Source organism: Rhineura floridana, chromosome 3, assembly GCF_030035675.1.
Source record: "Rhineura floridana isolate rRhiFlo1 chromosome 3, rRhiFlo1.hap2, whole genome shotgun sequence".
NCBI classification, from domain to species: Eukaryota; Metazoa; Chordata; class Lepidosauria; order Squamata; family Rhineuridae; genus Rhineura; species Rhineura floridana.
The window spans coordinates 5,403,580-5,420,043 of record NC_084482.1 but is presented as its reverse complement, the minus strand read 5'-3'; the positions used below and the strand labels follow the sequence as shown (position 1 = coordinate 5,420,043).

Genomic DNA, 16,464 nt, shown 5'->3' with positions numbered 1-16,464 from the left:
TGGAAGCACAATGTTCTTAACATGCATGAAACCAAGAATGTTTTGCAACCTGTCTTTGGTTACCCAAAGGCTGTTTTCAGTGAACTGGCATCTGCTGGAATGGGGTAAGGAGGTGGAGGAAACACGGTTGCTGGCCTGAATCTGTGGAATTGACTGGGATAAATATATAGAAGCAGAACCATAAAACCACACACAGATCTGCTAATTCCCCCCCCCCAACAGATGCATCCTGCACACAGTTCCAGTGGATGGCCAAGGGCCATGTGTCAGAAATAGATGTTTCTAATACACACAGAGGCTTTGGTCTTCCTGAGGTGACCCATGGCACATCATCAGGTATGCAAAGCCTCCCCAAGAGTATACACACATAAGTAGTTTGGGAGTTCTTTTAGAACCATCCCTGTCACTTGAGGCTCAGGTAGCCTCGGTGGCACGGAGTGCCTTTTACCAACTTCGTTTGGTGGCCCAACTATGCCCCTATCTGGATAGGGAGAACCTCACGTCAGTTATCCATGCTCTGGTAACCTCTAAATTAGATTACTGCAATGCGCTCTATGTGTGGCTGCCTTTGAAGACGGTTCGGAAACTGCAGCTCGTGCAAAATGCAGCGGCCTGACTGATAACGGGGACCAGGCGGTCCGAACATATAACACCGATTCTGGCCCGCTTGCATTGGCTGCCTATATGTTTCTGGGCCTGGTTCAAGGTGCTGGTTCTAACCTATAAAGCCTTACACGGCGTGGGACCACAATATCTGGTGGAACACATCTCCCAATATGAACCGACCCGTACACTACGCTCAACATCGAAGACCCTCCTCCGGGTGCCTACTCATAGGGAAGCTCGGAGGGTGGCAACAAGAAAAAGGGCCTTCTCAGTGGTGGCCCCCGAATTGTGGAATAGTCTTCCTGATGAGGTACGCCTGGCGCCAACATTACTATCTTTTCGGCGCCAGGTTAAAACCTTCCTCTTCTCCCAGGCATTTTAATATGTGTTTTAATATGTGTTTAATATGTTATAAACGTTTTAAATTTAATAATTTTTAAGGAAGCCCATTTTTACTGTTGTTTGAATTTGTTCTAAAATGTGTTTTATTGTATTTTGATATTGATTGTTGTGAACCGCCCAGGGAGCTTCGGCTATGGGGCGGTATATAAATTTAATAAAATAAATAAAATAAATAAATAAGCAGTCAAGAGGAAGCAGAGAGAGTGCTGGCAATCAGTGAGTGCAGCATAGGCGTCAACATACACAGATAGCAAAGTCATGGGGACTTACCCACCACAATTTAAATGGTTTAATATAACACCAAGAGATCAGAGTTCTCCCCCCTTTCAGTCCCCAAAGTCAGTCAGTCTCACTCACTCACTCACTCACTCACTCACTCACTCACTCACTCACTCACTCACTCACTCACTCACTCACTCACTCACTCACTCACTCACTCACTCACTCACTCACTCACTCACTCACTCACTCACTCACTCACTCACTCACTCACTCACTCACTCACTCACTCACTCACTCACTCACTCACTCACTCACTCACTCACTCACTCACTCACTCACTCACTCACTCACTCACTCACTCACTCACTCACTCACTCACTCACTCACTCACTCACTCACTCACTCACTCACTCACTCACTCACTCACTCACTCACTCACTCACTCACTCACTCACTCACTCACTCACTCACTCACTCACTCACTCACTCACTCACTCACTCACTCACTCACTCACTCACTCACTCACTCACTCACTCACTCACTCACTCACTCACTCACTCACTCACTCACTCACTCACTCACTCACTCACTCACTCACTCACTCACTCACTCACTCACTCACTCACTCACTCACTCACTCACTCACTCACTCACTCACTCACTCACTCACTCACTCACTCACTCACTCACTCACTCACTCACTCACTCACTCACTCACTCACTCACTCACTCACTCACTCACTCACTCACTCACTCACTCACTCACTCACTCACTCACTCACTCACTCACTCACTCACTCACTCACTCACTCACTCACTCACTCACTCACTCACTCACTCACTCACTCACTCACTCACTCACTCACTCACTCACTCACTCACTCACTCACTCACTCACTCACTCACTCACTCACTCACTCACTCACTCACTCACTCACTCACTCACTCACTCACTCACTCACTCACTCACTCACTCACTCACTCACTCACTCACTCACTCACTCACTCACTCACTCACTCACTCACTCACTCACTCACTCACTCACTCACTCACTCACTCACTCACTCACTCACTCACTCACTCACTCACTCACTCACTCACTCACTCACTCACTCACTCACTCACTCACTCACTCACTCACTCACTCACTCACTCACTCACTCACTCACTCACTCACTCACTCACTCACTCACTCACTCACTCACTCACTCACTCTCACACACACACACACAGTGACTCCACTCACATAAACATTTTATTTGAATAATTAGAAAGATTATAAAATCAAGCAGAAAAACAATTGCAAAGAAATTATATGCAGAGGATTTTTTTGAGGCTATATTGTAACTAACTCCCCCCTTCTAAAGGTTCAGTGATTCCCCCCCTTTATATCACAGTGTGAGATCAGCCCCTATAGCAGAGATGGGAAACTCTGTGGCCCTCCAGATGTTTTTGAACTCCCATCAATCCCAGCAAACCTGGCCAGTGTGGTTAGGGATGATGGAATTGTAGTCCAACAACATATATAGAGGGTCACAGGTTCCCCTTTCCTGCCCTGTAACAACCCCCCAACTCTACCCAGGCCGGCCCTGGCAAAACTGATGCACCCTTGCCAGGCACTAATTTGACCCTGCTACTCCCCCTGTCACCCTCTCAACCCACTCTTTCCCAAGCCGGTCTTTCAGAGAGAGGGCAGTGTGTCTGCCCCCATTCAGTTGTTTTTATTGGTAGTGACAGGCAGGTAAAGAAGGAATCTGTAGCTGCCTCGAAGGCAGCTAGGAGGGTACTCCTCCCAACCACTTTGTGCCAGACAGGGTTGCCTAGGAACTCCAAGACTCTCCCACTCTTCTACACCCAATACCCCTTGTCTGCTTTTAGAGTTAATACAATAACTGGCCAGGGGATGCTGTGGGAACACTCAGTAGCTGACCATCAACATGCACCCCCCCCCCGAATCATTGCCCAGGAAAAACCTCCCACTTGCCCTTTAGGAGGGGAAACTTTGCTCCTTGCTTAACTACACTGTGGCAAACATTTCCCTCAGACATAGCAACTGAGGCCCAATTCTCACATGCTCCTTTTGCAGCAGGGGCTGCTGCCATCCTGCCAAACTCCAGGCGGCCCAGATTTATCGGAGAAAATGGTGTTTGCATAAGGCAGCTACTGCATGCTTAGAACAGGGTTTTCAATAGTCCCATTTCACATCACTGCTATTGCCTGAAAGAAAATGGCTTTGCATACAGCCCCCACCCTCACAGGAGGTTCTGAGTCCATAATACAGTAGTAGAGTAGAAAGGTAAGAATCTGGCCTTAGAATAGTAATTTATGCCCTTTACAAGATTGGAGGGAGCCTTTCAGATCCCATACCTGTCTCTATAATGTAGAGGGAAAGACCCCTTAGCTCATTCTCTCAAGCATCTTACACATTCCCTGCTACATGCAGGGCCAAATACTGCAGGGCCTTTGAACAAGGAAACCAAAGACTCCTATCTAATATATATGTATGTAATCCATCATGTTCCCCAGTTCAGAGGCGCTTGAACTCCATCAGTTTATATTTCAAACCTTCTGGATGTGAACCTCATGTAGCCAAGGGAATCCACCTGCAGAAAACATGCTTTTGTATCAACCAGCACAGAACATTCTTGATTAATTTGGGGTGGGGGGAGAGCAAGAGAGAATATATTCCTCCTCCATGTGATTCAGCATGTTTCCCCCCAGCTTAGCATAACACAACTTTAATATGGAGAAGGGGGTGATTGGGTAAAATACATAGCAATTTGTGGCAGGGCAGCAATGATGTGCTATGCAGTCAGCCACTGCATGTGTCGGCAGAGAAACATTCAGCCCTGCCTCTCCAAGAAAAATATTGCCCTGGTGCTTCTTCACCATCAGGAAAAGTAAATCACCTCTCCCTGGAAGTAAAGATATCCCTAATGTTTCTGAATAAAAATGGACCCAATCATGGAATGCACCAGAAAAGAATATTCTTTGTCCTAGTGGAAGCAATGAGGTTGCAGGTGTTTGTTTCATGGCTGCTGGTGGTATTGCATTGATGATTGTTGATTATTTTTGGCACATCAAGAGCCCTTTAAGCATCAGGTTCAATTCAGTGAGGTCAAATGATGGTAGATTGTGCTGCATTCGGCATTAGCCCCTCCTTACAAAGGGAGTCACTTTAGTAAGGTATTGTCATGTCCACACCAAATTTCAGCTTGTGAGCCTTGCTCTTGGCTTCAAAGAGAATCTGAAAAAAAGAATGAAGGAAGAAAATAAAACACAAAATTCACACACACGTGCATGCATACACACACACAGCAACCCCCTAGCTGCCAAACTAGGCATTTTCTGTTTTGCAGAAGCAGCAACACCATGAGCAAAATGAAAGTTGAGAAGCATGGTTGTGCATTGGTTTGAATGCTAAATCAGACTGCAAGAACATCTCAGCCACAAAAAGCATTGCTGGTGGTGAGGGTTCCTCTGTAGTAGATGGGCCAGGGGGCAGCAGACGGCTACTGCACAGGTGCTCATTTTTGCCCACTTATTTTGTACCGTAGCTGGGAGATCAGAGGCATCAGGAGCAGGCTGATGAAGGGGGCACAGAGCTAGCTTGAATGTGAAAATGGAAAAACTTTCTTTTTTCCCCAAAGGGGGGAAAACAAAGGAGACAACCGTGTGTGAGCCTCTCTCTCTGTTTCGTGTGTGTGTGTGTGTGTGTGTGTGTGTGTGTGTGAGTGAGTGAGTGAGTGAGTGAGTGAGTGAGTGAGTGAGTGAGTGAGTGAGTGAGTGAGTGAGTGAGTGAGTGAGTGAGTGAGTGAGTGAGTGAGTGAGTGAGTGAGTGAGTGAGTGAGTGAGTGAGTGAGTGAGTGAGTGAGTGAGTGAGTGAGTGAGTGAGTGAGTGAGTGAGTGAGTGAGTGAGTGAGTGAGTGAGTGAGTGAGTGAGTGAGTGAGTGAGTGAGTGAGTGAGTGAGTGAGTGAGTGAGTGAGTGAGTGAGTGAGTGAGTGATGTTTGGAAGGGAGAAACCTGGAAAGGAAATAAATGAATCCATAAAGAGAAAAATGTATTTGTAGCACATGTGGGACAGAGGGATGGTAATTGGGTTGGTCTTTGTACAAGATCATCCCTGGAGGTTCCAACCCAAAGCTCCATCTGGTCCAGCATTCTGTTTCCCACAGTGGCTGGCCAGATGCCTCTGGAAGCTCACAGGCAAATCATTTCCCATGATAATCCCCTAATATCAATGCTCACAGCAAACACAAAGTGGGAAGCACATCCTGCATCCCTCATAGTTATTGTTCAAGGGGAACAGCTTCTGCTCGCGCAATGGAGCTCCCCCTTCACTTTCTTTCCCCATGCTTCCTGCCCACTTCCAATTACTCTGGGAATTCTCCCATCCACCTGGAGCCGATTTTGGAGGGTAAAGGGGTGGAGGAGAGGAAGGGAAGCTCCACTGCACAAGCCAAAGTAGTTCTTCTCACACAATGACTTGGTTGGATTTAAGTTCAAGTATGTTTACTCAGAAAATAGTCCTATTAGGAGCAGCGGAACACACTCCCTAATCCAGGCTACCCTCCAGATCAGCCTTTCCCAACCAGTGTGCCTCCAGATGTTGTTGAACCACAACTCCCATCAGCCTCAACCAGCATTGCCAATGGCTGAGGCTGATGGGAGTTGTGGTCCAACAACATCTGGAGGCACACTGGTTGGGAAAGGCTGCTCCAGATGTTGTGTACTACAACTCCCATCAGCCCCAGCCAGTATGGTCAGTGGTCAGGGATGATAAGAGATGAAGTTCAAAATAAGTGGAGGACACCCCAAGGATACAGCTATCCTTGCTGTACTCAAAGAATGGGGAACCTGTGGCCCTCCAGATGTTTCTGGAATCCCACTGCCATCATCCCTGACCATTGGCCATAATGGCTGGGTTGATAGGAGTTGGAGTTCAACAACATCTAGAGGGCCACAGGTCCCCCATTTCTGCCCTAGAAAGTGCACTTTGGAGAACATTTTCCCAGCCACTGGCAGTACTGAAATTGGCCCTTACATTTCCTCTATACATCTATACCAATTCCACCCAAAACACAGTAATAAAAAAATGAGGTACACTTGTTGGAAATGAAAATAAAAATAAATATTGGTACAGTACTGTACTTTTTAAGCCTTTGGCTGCTGCCCAACTTACAAGGCAGCTGGCATCTTAGCATTGCTTGAGGGATTGGATCTGTTGAAGGGGAAATGATTAGCTACTTGGCTTAAGGCTAGATTTCTGTTTAACTCAGCTAATCCATTTCACTAATTGGGTTAAGGAGAAAGCCAGAGAAACCAAGAAGAGAAACCACCTCCAAACAGGATGGACACTGCATCCCTTACTGCCCTTCAGGGCTTGGGTTTTCCAGAGCCCAGGACAACCTTCTGTTGTGGCTGAAGCAGTTTGCAAATGCTGGCTTTTCCTGGCAGGCTTCTGGGTGAGGGAGATTTTTTTACCTTAATCCTGACTCATCCCCCATCCCACTCAGAGTTACTGGTGTTTTACAAGACCTGCATTTTAAGCACATGTCCTGGTTTTTTAGTTAAGAAACTTATGAAGACACTTTTTGATTTCAGGTAAGGATGGGCAAGAATTGTGATTCAGTTCACATTTCAAACCTAATTTATCAAATTCACACTTTCCAAAACAAAACGAGAACCAAAACAGGACCATCCTTCGAAATTTGCACTTATTCGAGGTTTGCAATGCAATTCACCAACCAATCAATGTTTATAAAAATGCCTATGTGAAGGGAAAGTGTACATAAAATGAATATACGAGTGAAAATATACAAAAATGCATTATATGATTAGAAATCGCTTGCAAAAGTGTGTACATTAGTCAAAACCACCTGCAAAAATGTGTTTATTAGGAGAAAGTTGCACTAAAATGCTGGAGAATGTTCATGAGTATTTTAAAAAAAATCTTAAATTGCTTCAGAAATGTGGAGAACTGAATTGAAGATTGGAAAAATGAGAAACTGAGAGAAATGAAACTGGCAGATCTTTCCATCCCTAGTTTCAGGCAGAGTCTGCTTGCAGTATAGATAGTCTATACTGAAAAATATGAAATAGAAAAACAATCTGAAAATAGCAAAGCCACCTGCTGAAAAACAAAGGAGAGTGGAAAAAAGGACCATGGCACAGGACATGTGATAGCAGAACAAGGAATAGTCCATGTTGCCAACTGCCCCACAGATCACTGCTCCTGCCAAGTACATTAATAGCTCTTTGCTGGAGAGGTAGGTGCTGCAATTGCACTTATAGTCAATCACCACCATAACTCAGTTCTGAGAACAGAAGAAACACAGGAACGCAAGCACTGGGCAACAAATGTCCTCTGGATTCTCCAAAGTTACCAAACAAATGAATGGATTCATTTTAGGAGAAAATGGCAAGCAGGGAAGCAATCTTATCTGCCATAAATTGATTATTTATTATTAACTGTCAGATATTTCTATTTCACTTTTCACAAAGTGGTTTTCACAAAAACAGTAACCCTCAATATAAAAGCATATAATAAAACAGCAGAGACAAGCTGGCGGGGCAGGGGGCTTTTGAAAGCCAGGACTTTTTTCCCTTCAGGTCAAGATGGTTCTAAATACATCTCACCCTCTTTTAAAGTCAGTCTAGGGAAGTGGCTGTCACCAAAAATTGTGGCTGTGAACTCCATATGTTAATTATATATGGAGGGACAAAGATGGAAGGGTAGATGAAAAGAGAGGACCTATTTAGAGCATGGGATACATTTCAGAAAGGTCAAAAGGAGAGGTAGCTTTTGGAAGGGGAAAATTATTTGGGGGATTTGCCAAGGTGGGCCTAAAGACTTCACTTCTTCAACCTGTGGTGTCAGAAGCCAAGTCTCCATCTGGTCTTGGCAGCCTTGTTTCAAAGTGATGCCCCAGAATTCCAGCCAAAATGCCTCTGGCATGCTTACAAAAAGGCCTGAGGGCAACAGTGTTCCCTTGTTACTTTGTTCCCAGCATCTGGTATTCAAAGGACAGACTGCCACTGAAAATAGAGTAGATATAGTGGGAGGGGCATGTAGCACCCCCCACTTTTTGGAGGCAGCAACTGCCGCTCTTCCATACCAGAAACCAGAAATACAGGATTATTCAGGGGACGTTCAAAATACTACTTTCTACCACACTGTTTTCCCAAAGAAAGTAGAGCTCCCATTTAATTTCTCTTTTCCATATGGGAAAAGAGGAATTCCTTTGAAAAAAGCATAGCTTCTCACTATGTGGTACCTTGTACTCACTGTCTTTTTTCCTACACATAGTGGTATGTTTTACTACAAGAAATGAACTTGGCATTGCCAGCAGAAATGCATTCCATGCAGCAGTTCACAGAATCCTCTTCACAAGGAAAGAATTTGCTCTGCCACTGGCATAATGGAACAGAACATCCCTAGCTGGGAAAGAAATCCCTCTAGGCTCTATGTTAATGGAAAAAGTTGCCCCTATCAGAGAATGATCTCCTGTCAATACTAATGGAATATTCCACCCACACTCTTCTTTAATGCTAATGTTGATCACTTTTTTTTAAAGGGGGGCTAGAGTGAGTGAAAGACAGCCCTCATTTCCTGTCCCTGTTTAAAAGCTGCCACGTGGGTGGCAGGCCTGTTATGAAGACAAGGGATGGAGGAGTCACTCTACCTTTGTATGTCAGTGGGGTAAAGGTTAGTTCACCTAGTGAATTCACTACCCAAAGGGATCAAATCAGTGACAAACCAGATACGCTAATCAAAGTGCAGTGGGACTGGAACCCCTTAAAAGTGACAGTCATCAAAACATTTTGAGGCTTTCTTAGAAAGATATAAGCTCTTTGCACTGCCTCCCAAGCCCCAAGTCATGATCTGCAATGCTAACTGATGTTCCTACAAGCAATGCAGCTCAGATGGCTATATATCATTTGTGTTGACTGACAGGACTAAAGGCCAGTGAGGAAGGGGATGGGGGGTGTCCCTTCTTCTGCGAACTTCTAAAAGGGCTTATTGTGCATCTCATCCTGCTGCTTTGGTATTTCCATGCAAAAAGGCATATCTCTGAGAAATAACTGGCTAGATAAAGGACCAAACAAACACAACTCACCGGGTGGTGGACATAGGCTTGGCATCCATAGCACCAGACAGAGAGGTCCACAGAGCCGAGTACCAGCGGGTGCCCCGATTCTGAGTTGTGAGCTACCATGTGTTGCTTAATGTAGCGGCCACAGCAAATCTGAATAGGGTGGAACAGGTCAGGCATAGATAATGATGGAAAGTAGCTCCAGATAAGGAAACTAACCGTGGAAATGGACCAAGACAACTCATCTGAAACAGTAAAAAAATGTGTATACCCAGAAAAGTCATCTCAAGCTCAACGCCTCTGCCCCTAGATAAGACTGTCCACATACCAGTATTCCACCTGTATGTGTCAACAGAGGAGGAGGAGGGAAAACAAATACTCTGGAGTGGGTAGCTTCAGAGAGATCAAGCAAGCCAGTCAGAAGGGTACACAAGGTGGTCCACATAGCCCCTCTGAAGTGTCACAGGACAATACAACCTGGAGAGATCTCCCTGCCTTGCCAGCCACAAACACAGTGATCCCCACAAGAAGGAGAAAAAGCCGTCAGTTTCTCCTAAAGGAAATGTAACTAAGGTACAAAGAGAAAGTGTAGTATAGTGATTAAAGTGCTGGGCTAGGACTGGGGAGAAGTAGATTCAAATCCCCACTCACTCAGGAAGCTCACTGGATGATCTTGAGTCAATCACTGTATCTCAGCAAAACCTAACTCGGGGTTGCTGCAAGAACAAAACGGGGGAGGAGTACTTAAAATATTACCTGCCTTCAACTCCTTTGGGGAAAGATGGAGCATAAAATGTAATATACCAAGAAATAAAGCTTACCCCAATCCCTTCACAGCCTGCCATCATTTGAGGCCCCCCATCACTGATGCCCCAGAAGAGTAGGTACTTAGATTTACAGATGGCCTACCAGTTGTTTTATAGCTAATAAAACCACAATCCTTATATTTCCCTCAAAAATCCCCTTAAAACCAGACAATCTTAATTACAGATTACTGATGGTGAAGTCGCTCCAACTCTCAATTTGCCTCAGGCCCACCAAGCTCACCTATGGTGGAACAAGGGGTCCCAGCCCAAGTCTGCCTGGTGATGCATGCTCTGTCCCCTGGCCGACCACACTGGCCGCCTTACCTTATAGCAACTCAGACAGACCCAATTCTCAGCTGTGCTGCCACATTCTGCGCAGGCCTCTAGCACATTGAAGCCAGCGGGAGGTACAGGGAGGACTGAGTCAAGGTGGGGACACCATGGCAAGGGAGTCACAGCATAAAATAGCCCCTGGAAAGACAGACAGTATTAGTTCCTGTACTGTGGTACCCAGCCCAACTCCAACCTTCTCTGAGCCCAGGAAATCCTACTCCAGAAGTCCTGGCTCAAGGCTTTCTCTTCCAGTCTGTATACCCTGTACCAATTTGTTATTTCCAGCAAGCAAGTAGAGGCCTAAAGTAAGTAGAGGCCTATTATTATAGCCTTATGTTAAGATATTATAGCCTTAAGATATTATAGCCTTATGTTAAGCATAGATTCAGAATGTATTTGTTAGCGAGCCTGAAGGTTTGTATTTCCCTTTTCAGGCCCCTGCATTTCAGAAGCACCTGAAAGCCTAAGATAGTCAAGGACATGATGACCTGCCCAGTACCTTGTTAGAGAGGCATCAAAGAAGCCCAATTAGGCATATATCCAAGAATATGTTATCAGTAAGGTGTTGCATAGATGATTTAAGTCTAGGTTATACTCCCAAGGACTCCCAAAGACGACAGTTAATGAGCAGGTGCTTGTTAGTACAGCCAAGTGGACGAGTCAAAGGATGGTCAATGATGGGGGTTCCTTGTTAGCAGAGATATATGGCCAACATATAGCTTGCCAAAGAAGTGCCAGGGAGTTTCCATATAGTTTTTAGCAATTAGTTGGCTTTTGAAGATGTTTTGTGAGAAGGTCAACACCCCAATTATCGGTGTTATGCTGTAACGTTTAATGCATGAAAAATATTATTTGTGTATGTAACTCTACCAATATTGTATGTAATCATGCCAATACCACGTGCTAGTTTCAATACTATAAAAGTGTTGTGTGTGCCCCAATGGGGTGTTCAGTCTGACACAAGCTACTGCAGAGCTGTGTGGCTGTTCCACTTTTATTGGGCTACTTGGCTGTATGCTTGTAAGTTACTCAATAAATTTTAACTCTTTGTAAGCAAATCTCTTGTCTGCATCTCATCTCTGGTAATCCAAAACAACCTGGAGGTACACAATTGGCGTAGTCGGCAGGATTATCAGACGTGAGTATGTTTAGACTCAGGGGGAAAGAGGAGGTGATGGAGGTCGAGGTGCAAAATCGTCTTCCAGGCTGGCCGCAACATGAGATGTGGGGGCCAGTGGCTAAGAAGTTATCAGTCCTAACAGGACTGGTTGCTTGGCCAGAAATAGAGAAGGACTGCACACCAGCTGGTCTGGTAACAGCTGTTGAGTCCTTGAAGCTGGAAAAGTGGTCAGCTAGGGAGAAACAGCGTGCAGGAGCGCTAGCTTGGCTTTTGCTGACAGCTGTGCGAGCTGTTGGGCAAAAGGAGCTGGAATGGCAGATAAAGGCAGGGATGCTTGAGGATGAGCTAGAGAAAGAAAGGGACATCAAAATCCTGACTAGGGAAACGTTGCAGGACAGTCTTGCCACCAATGAAGCATGGGAGCGCAAAGCTGAAGAGCTAGCAGTAAGACTCATCCGCCGTACCAAGAAGAAGTGTCCCAAGCGTGCCAGGGTGCGAAATATCATCACTTCGCCCGGATGGGATCCAGAAAAATGGGATCCCTGGGGCATCGAAGATTCAGAAGGGGAAGATCCAGGAGAAGATTGGAGTGAAGAAGAAGAACCCATGGGGTTTGCAGCGCAAGTAAGACCGCTAGCGCAAGTAAGACCGCTGGTTGAGAATAAAATACGTCAGAAAACCCCACCCAATCAGCCCAATGCTGCTCCCATAACAGACACTATGCGAGTTGTGAAAGACTACACCAGTCAAGAATTAATTGCGTTGCAGCAGCAATATCAGCAAAAGAGGGGTGAGAGCCTTTTGGCTTGGATGGTTCGGTTGTGGGACACAGGGAGTGACTCTGTTCAATTGAATGGAGCTGAGATGTTGAAATCCTCAGAGCAGCTACAACCGTGCAAGGTATACACAGTCTCATTGCTATGAGGCAGGCATGGCCAGATTCTACTGAAGTTGAAGCAGTAGCACAACCTTGGAGAACGCTGCTAGAAGCACAAGCCCAACTACGAGAGCTAGGAATGCTGGCAGCTTGTTATGGCAATGCCTTCCATGGACCAGATAATGAAGCATTCACGGCCGGTATGCGTATGAAATTGCTTCGCAATGCCCCACCAATGTATAAGGGAGTCTTGCTAGGGATGTTGGGGGCTGCAATAGGACAAACAGTCTGGAATGTGGGAGTCATGCTCAGTCAATTAGATCATCTAGACAGTTCAATGGATCAAAAGGATCGGGATCATGGTAAACGGGTTCGTGCAGTAGGAGGACAGAAGGATGCTGCGAACAAGACACTAGGGCCCCTAAGGGTGACAAGGCGACAGATGTGGAAAGACCTGTTGAATGCAGGGGTGCCTAGGGAGGAGATAGACAAGCAGCCCAACGCTGTCTTGTTGGATAAATGGAAGACACTGCCAAAAAGTAAGCAGTTCACACAAAATTCTGAGCCATGTATACCTACTGCCCCTCCGCAAGAGGAAGAGGAAGAGAAAGTGTGTACAAGCAAAGGGAAGGAAGCCCAGAAGAAAGGGAAAAAGATTTACCCTGACCTGTCAGACCTACCCTGCTGGACACCACCGAGTCCCCAATGACGGGAAGGCCGGTTCCCCGCCACAGCCCAAGTTAGAAGAGTAGCGGGGGTGGGGGACCGACGGCCCCATGTGCCTTTGCGAATCCATTGGAGTCAGAAAAACACCCAGCATGTGATGGCGTTATTGGACACAGGAGCAGAAGTGACTTTAATCCATGGCGATCCAAAGCGACATCCAGGAGAGACCATCTGTATTGATGGGTATGGAGGAAAGACTATCCAAGGGGTATGGACATGAGTCAAGATGGGAATTGGTAATAATCCCCCATGTGACGTGTGGGTAGTTATTACCCGAGCCAGAGTACATCATAGGCATAGACCTATTGCAGGGGCGCACTGTGGAGACTGAAACAGGAGTCTTTCAGTTCGGCCGTTCACCTCATGTCTGCAGTGTGAAGCAAGTGTTAAGGGGCCACGTAAAGTGGCAGCCAGTAGTTTTACCACCACCGAAGGAGCCTGTACATGTGAAGCAGTACAGAATTCCAGGAGGAGCCGAAGAAATCAGCCAAACCATACAGGAACTATTGAGAGTGGGAATTATTAGACCTGCAGCTTCCCCATTCAATAGTCCTATTTGGCCAGTCCAGAAGCCCACAGGAGAATGGAGGTTGACGACAGATTTTCGTGAGCTAAACAAATGTGCTCCTCCTCTTCATGCAGCAGTTCCAGATATGGTGACAATTATTGAAGACTTGGCAAAGAATGCAGGAACCATTCATGCTGTCATTGATTTGGCAAACGCCTCCTTTTCAATCCTGATAGCCCCAGAGAGCCAAGATCAGTTTGCCTTTACCTGGGGTGGGAGGCAGTACACTTTCTGTGTGTTACCACAGGGGTACCTCCATAGCCCCACAATTTGTCACGGTATGGTGGCACGCAATCTGGCAGAGGTCCCTTTGTCACAGGCAGTGCGCCTATATCATTACATTGATGATGTCATGCTAACAGGAACGGATCAAGCCGACGTGGAAATTGCCCTGAAGACAGTCATGAAACATCTCCAGAGTAGGGGGTGGGCCATCAATCCCAGCAAAGTGCAAGGGCCAGCTGATAGTGTGAAATTCCTAGGCATTTATTGGGATGGACGACAGAGAGTCATTCCAGAGAAAGCACTCAACAAAATTGAGAAGGCTGCGCCACCTATTAGCAAAAAGCAGCTACAGTCATTCCTGGGATTGCTGGGGTTTTGGCGTCCCTTCGTGCCTATGCTGGCTCAAACTATTCATCCCTTGCACAACTTGTGCAAAAAGAAGGTGATCTGGGACTGGGGAGAGAAGCAAGAAGCTGCCTTCAGAGCCGCCAAGCAATTGGTGCGAGAATACGCTGTTCTGGATCCTGTAGATCTAAATAGACCCTTTGAACTAGATGTCATAACCACTGATGATGGAATGGCATGGGGCTTATGGCAGAGAAGCGACCAGCAGAAGCGCAGACCCATGGGATTTTGGTCCAATGGGTGGAAAGGAGCACAGAAGAATTACAGCCCCTTAGAGAAGCAGATTTGTGCAGCGTATCAGGCGCTGATAGAAACAGAATGGATGACGGGGCCTCAGCAGATCCAAGTGAAGACACAATATCCCATAGCTAACTGGGTGACAGACACACGGCTGGAGCGAACTGGAACAATGGTGAAATGGCGCATTTACTTGCAGCAACGAAGTCAGGTAGTGGCATCTCCAATCAGTAACCAAATGGCAACCTATTTAGGAACTGTCACCTGGGAAGCCAAGGAAAATGCTGAACATGAAGTAGACCTGATCAGTGCTAAGTCTCCCATACAAGAGGCAGTCCCCTTGGCCCAACTCCCACCAGATGAGCAGCAACATGCTTGGTTTACTGATGGATTAGCCACGGGATCTGCAGGAACACGCCATTGGATAGCGATTGCCTACCAGCCAGAAGATCAAACTCTTTATTGGGATGAGGGTCTGAGACAGTCCAGCCAATGGGCTGAGTTACGAGCTGTATGGATGGTCATAACGGGGGGAAAGCGAAGACCCTTGTACATCTACACCGACTACTGGGCAGTGTTCAAAGGAGCAACTCTGTGGATCGCCAACTGGCATGCCAGAGATTGGCCCCCCCATGGGCAATCAGTATGGGGAGCAGATATGTGGCAAGACATATATACTATAGCTTGCCAAGGGGGAATCTATGTGGGGCATGTGGACGCTCATGCTCCTACCACCCCGCCAGGAAATATGGAAGCAGACAGTCTGGCCCGGCTCCGGGGAATAGAAATAGCTCTAGCAGACTGGGCACATACTCGATGTGGACATAGAGGGGTGGATTCCACATGGGAATGGGCTAAACAACGAGGCTTGCCTATTTCCAAGAAAGATATAGGAGACTTCATACAGAACTGCCCCGTGTGCAGCAAAGTTAAGCACCACAAGGTTTCAGGACAAAAGAATTGGGGACATATAGCTCGTGGAGCCAAGCCAGGACAAAAATGGCAAATTGACTATATTGGACCCATGCCGAAGGATCAAGGGGCGCGGTATGCTTTGGTATGTGTAGACACCTTCAGTGGAGTGACCCAGGCTTTCCCCTATGCCCGGGCAACGCAGCAGAATACCATCAAAGGCTTGAATCATCTGGAACGCATGTATGGAACTCCACAGCAAATTCAAAGTGACAATGGCACCCACTTTAAAGGTAAAGAAATCACGCAGTGGGCTGAAGAGAAGGGGGTAGCCTGGATCTACCACATTCCATACCATCCCCAAGCAGCTGGCCTGATCGAAAAAGTTAACGGTATGTTGAAGCAGCAAATCAAACTTCTGACAGGAAGATCTGACCTGAAGAGGTGGCGAAGAAATCTGGAGGAGGCAATCCGATTACTCAATCAGAGAGGGCTCCCGGGGGGAGGCTCACCTATGGAGCGGCTAGTAAATCCACCTCCACTGCCAAGTGCAGGAGGGCTCAGAGTCTGGAAGTTGGTGCCTGAAGCCTGCATCCCAGTCCAGGGAACCCCTGGGGCAGTGGGTTTGGATATACGCACTCCCAGAGAATTCAGATTGAGGGAAGGTGAGACTGCTACTATACCTGTGGGAATAGGGCTCCAAACCCCTCCTGGGGTATATGGACGCCTAGCAGCTAGATCCAAAGGCATAACAGTACTGGGAGGAGTAATTGATCCAGACTTCCGGGGGGAGCTGAAAGTGATTCTGCATAACTTGTCTCAAAGTTCTCGCCTTTTTGAACAGGGAGAAAGACTAGCGCAATTAGTGCTAGAAAAAGCACTCCTAGTCCCGCAAGTCATCGAAATTGCTCAACCTGCTGACCAAA

At 46.6% G+C, this 16,464-nt stretch overlaps 1 protein-coding gene across 6 annotated transcripts in view; it reads right to left on the bottom strand.

Annotated features, from left to right (window-relative positions):
- Nucleotides 1–2,397: 2,397 nt before the first annotated feature.
- HDAC6 (histone deacetylase 6) overlaps nt 2,398–16,464 on the bottom strand; it is a 61,385-nt gene continuing 47,318 nt past the window's right edge. For 4 of the 6 annotated variants that reach the window (XM_061614070.1, XM_061614069.1, XM_061614068.1 and 1 more), the window contains 3 exons: nt 10,460–10,606; nt 9,354–9,482; nt 2,398–4,479 (listed from right to left, as the gene is read on the bottom strand). In XM_061614070.1, coding sequence (XP_061470054.1) covers nt 4,411–4,479; nt 9,354–9,482; nt 10,460–10,606 — 345 coding nt within the window. In that variant the 3' untranslated portion in view covers nt 2,398–4,410. The other 2 variants (XM_061614071.1, XM_061614072.1) reach the window with 2 other exon arrangements.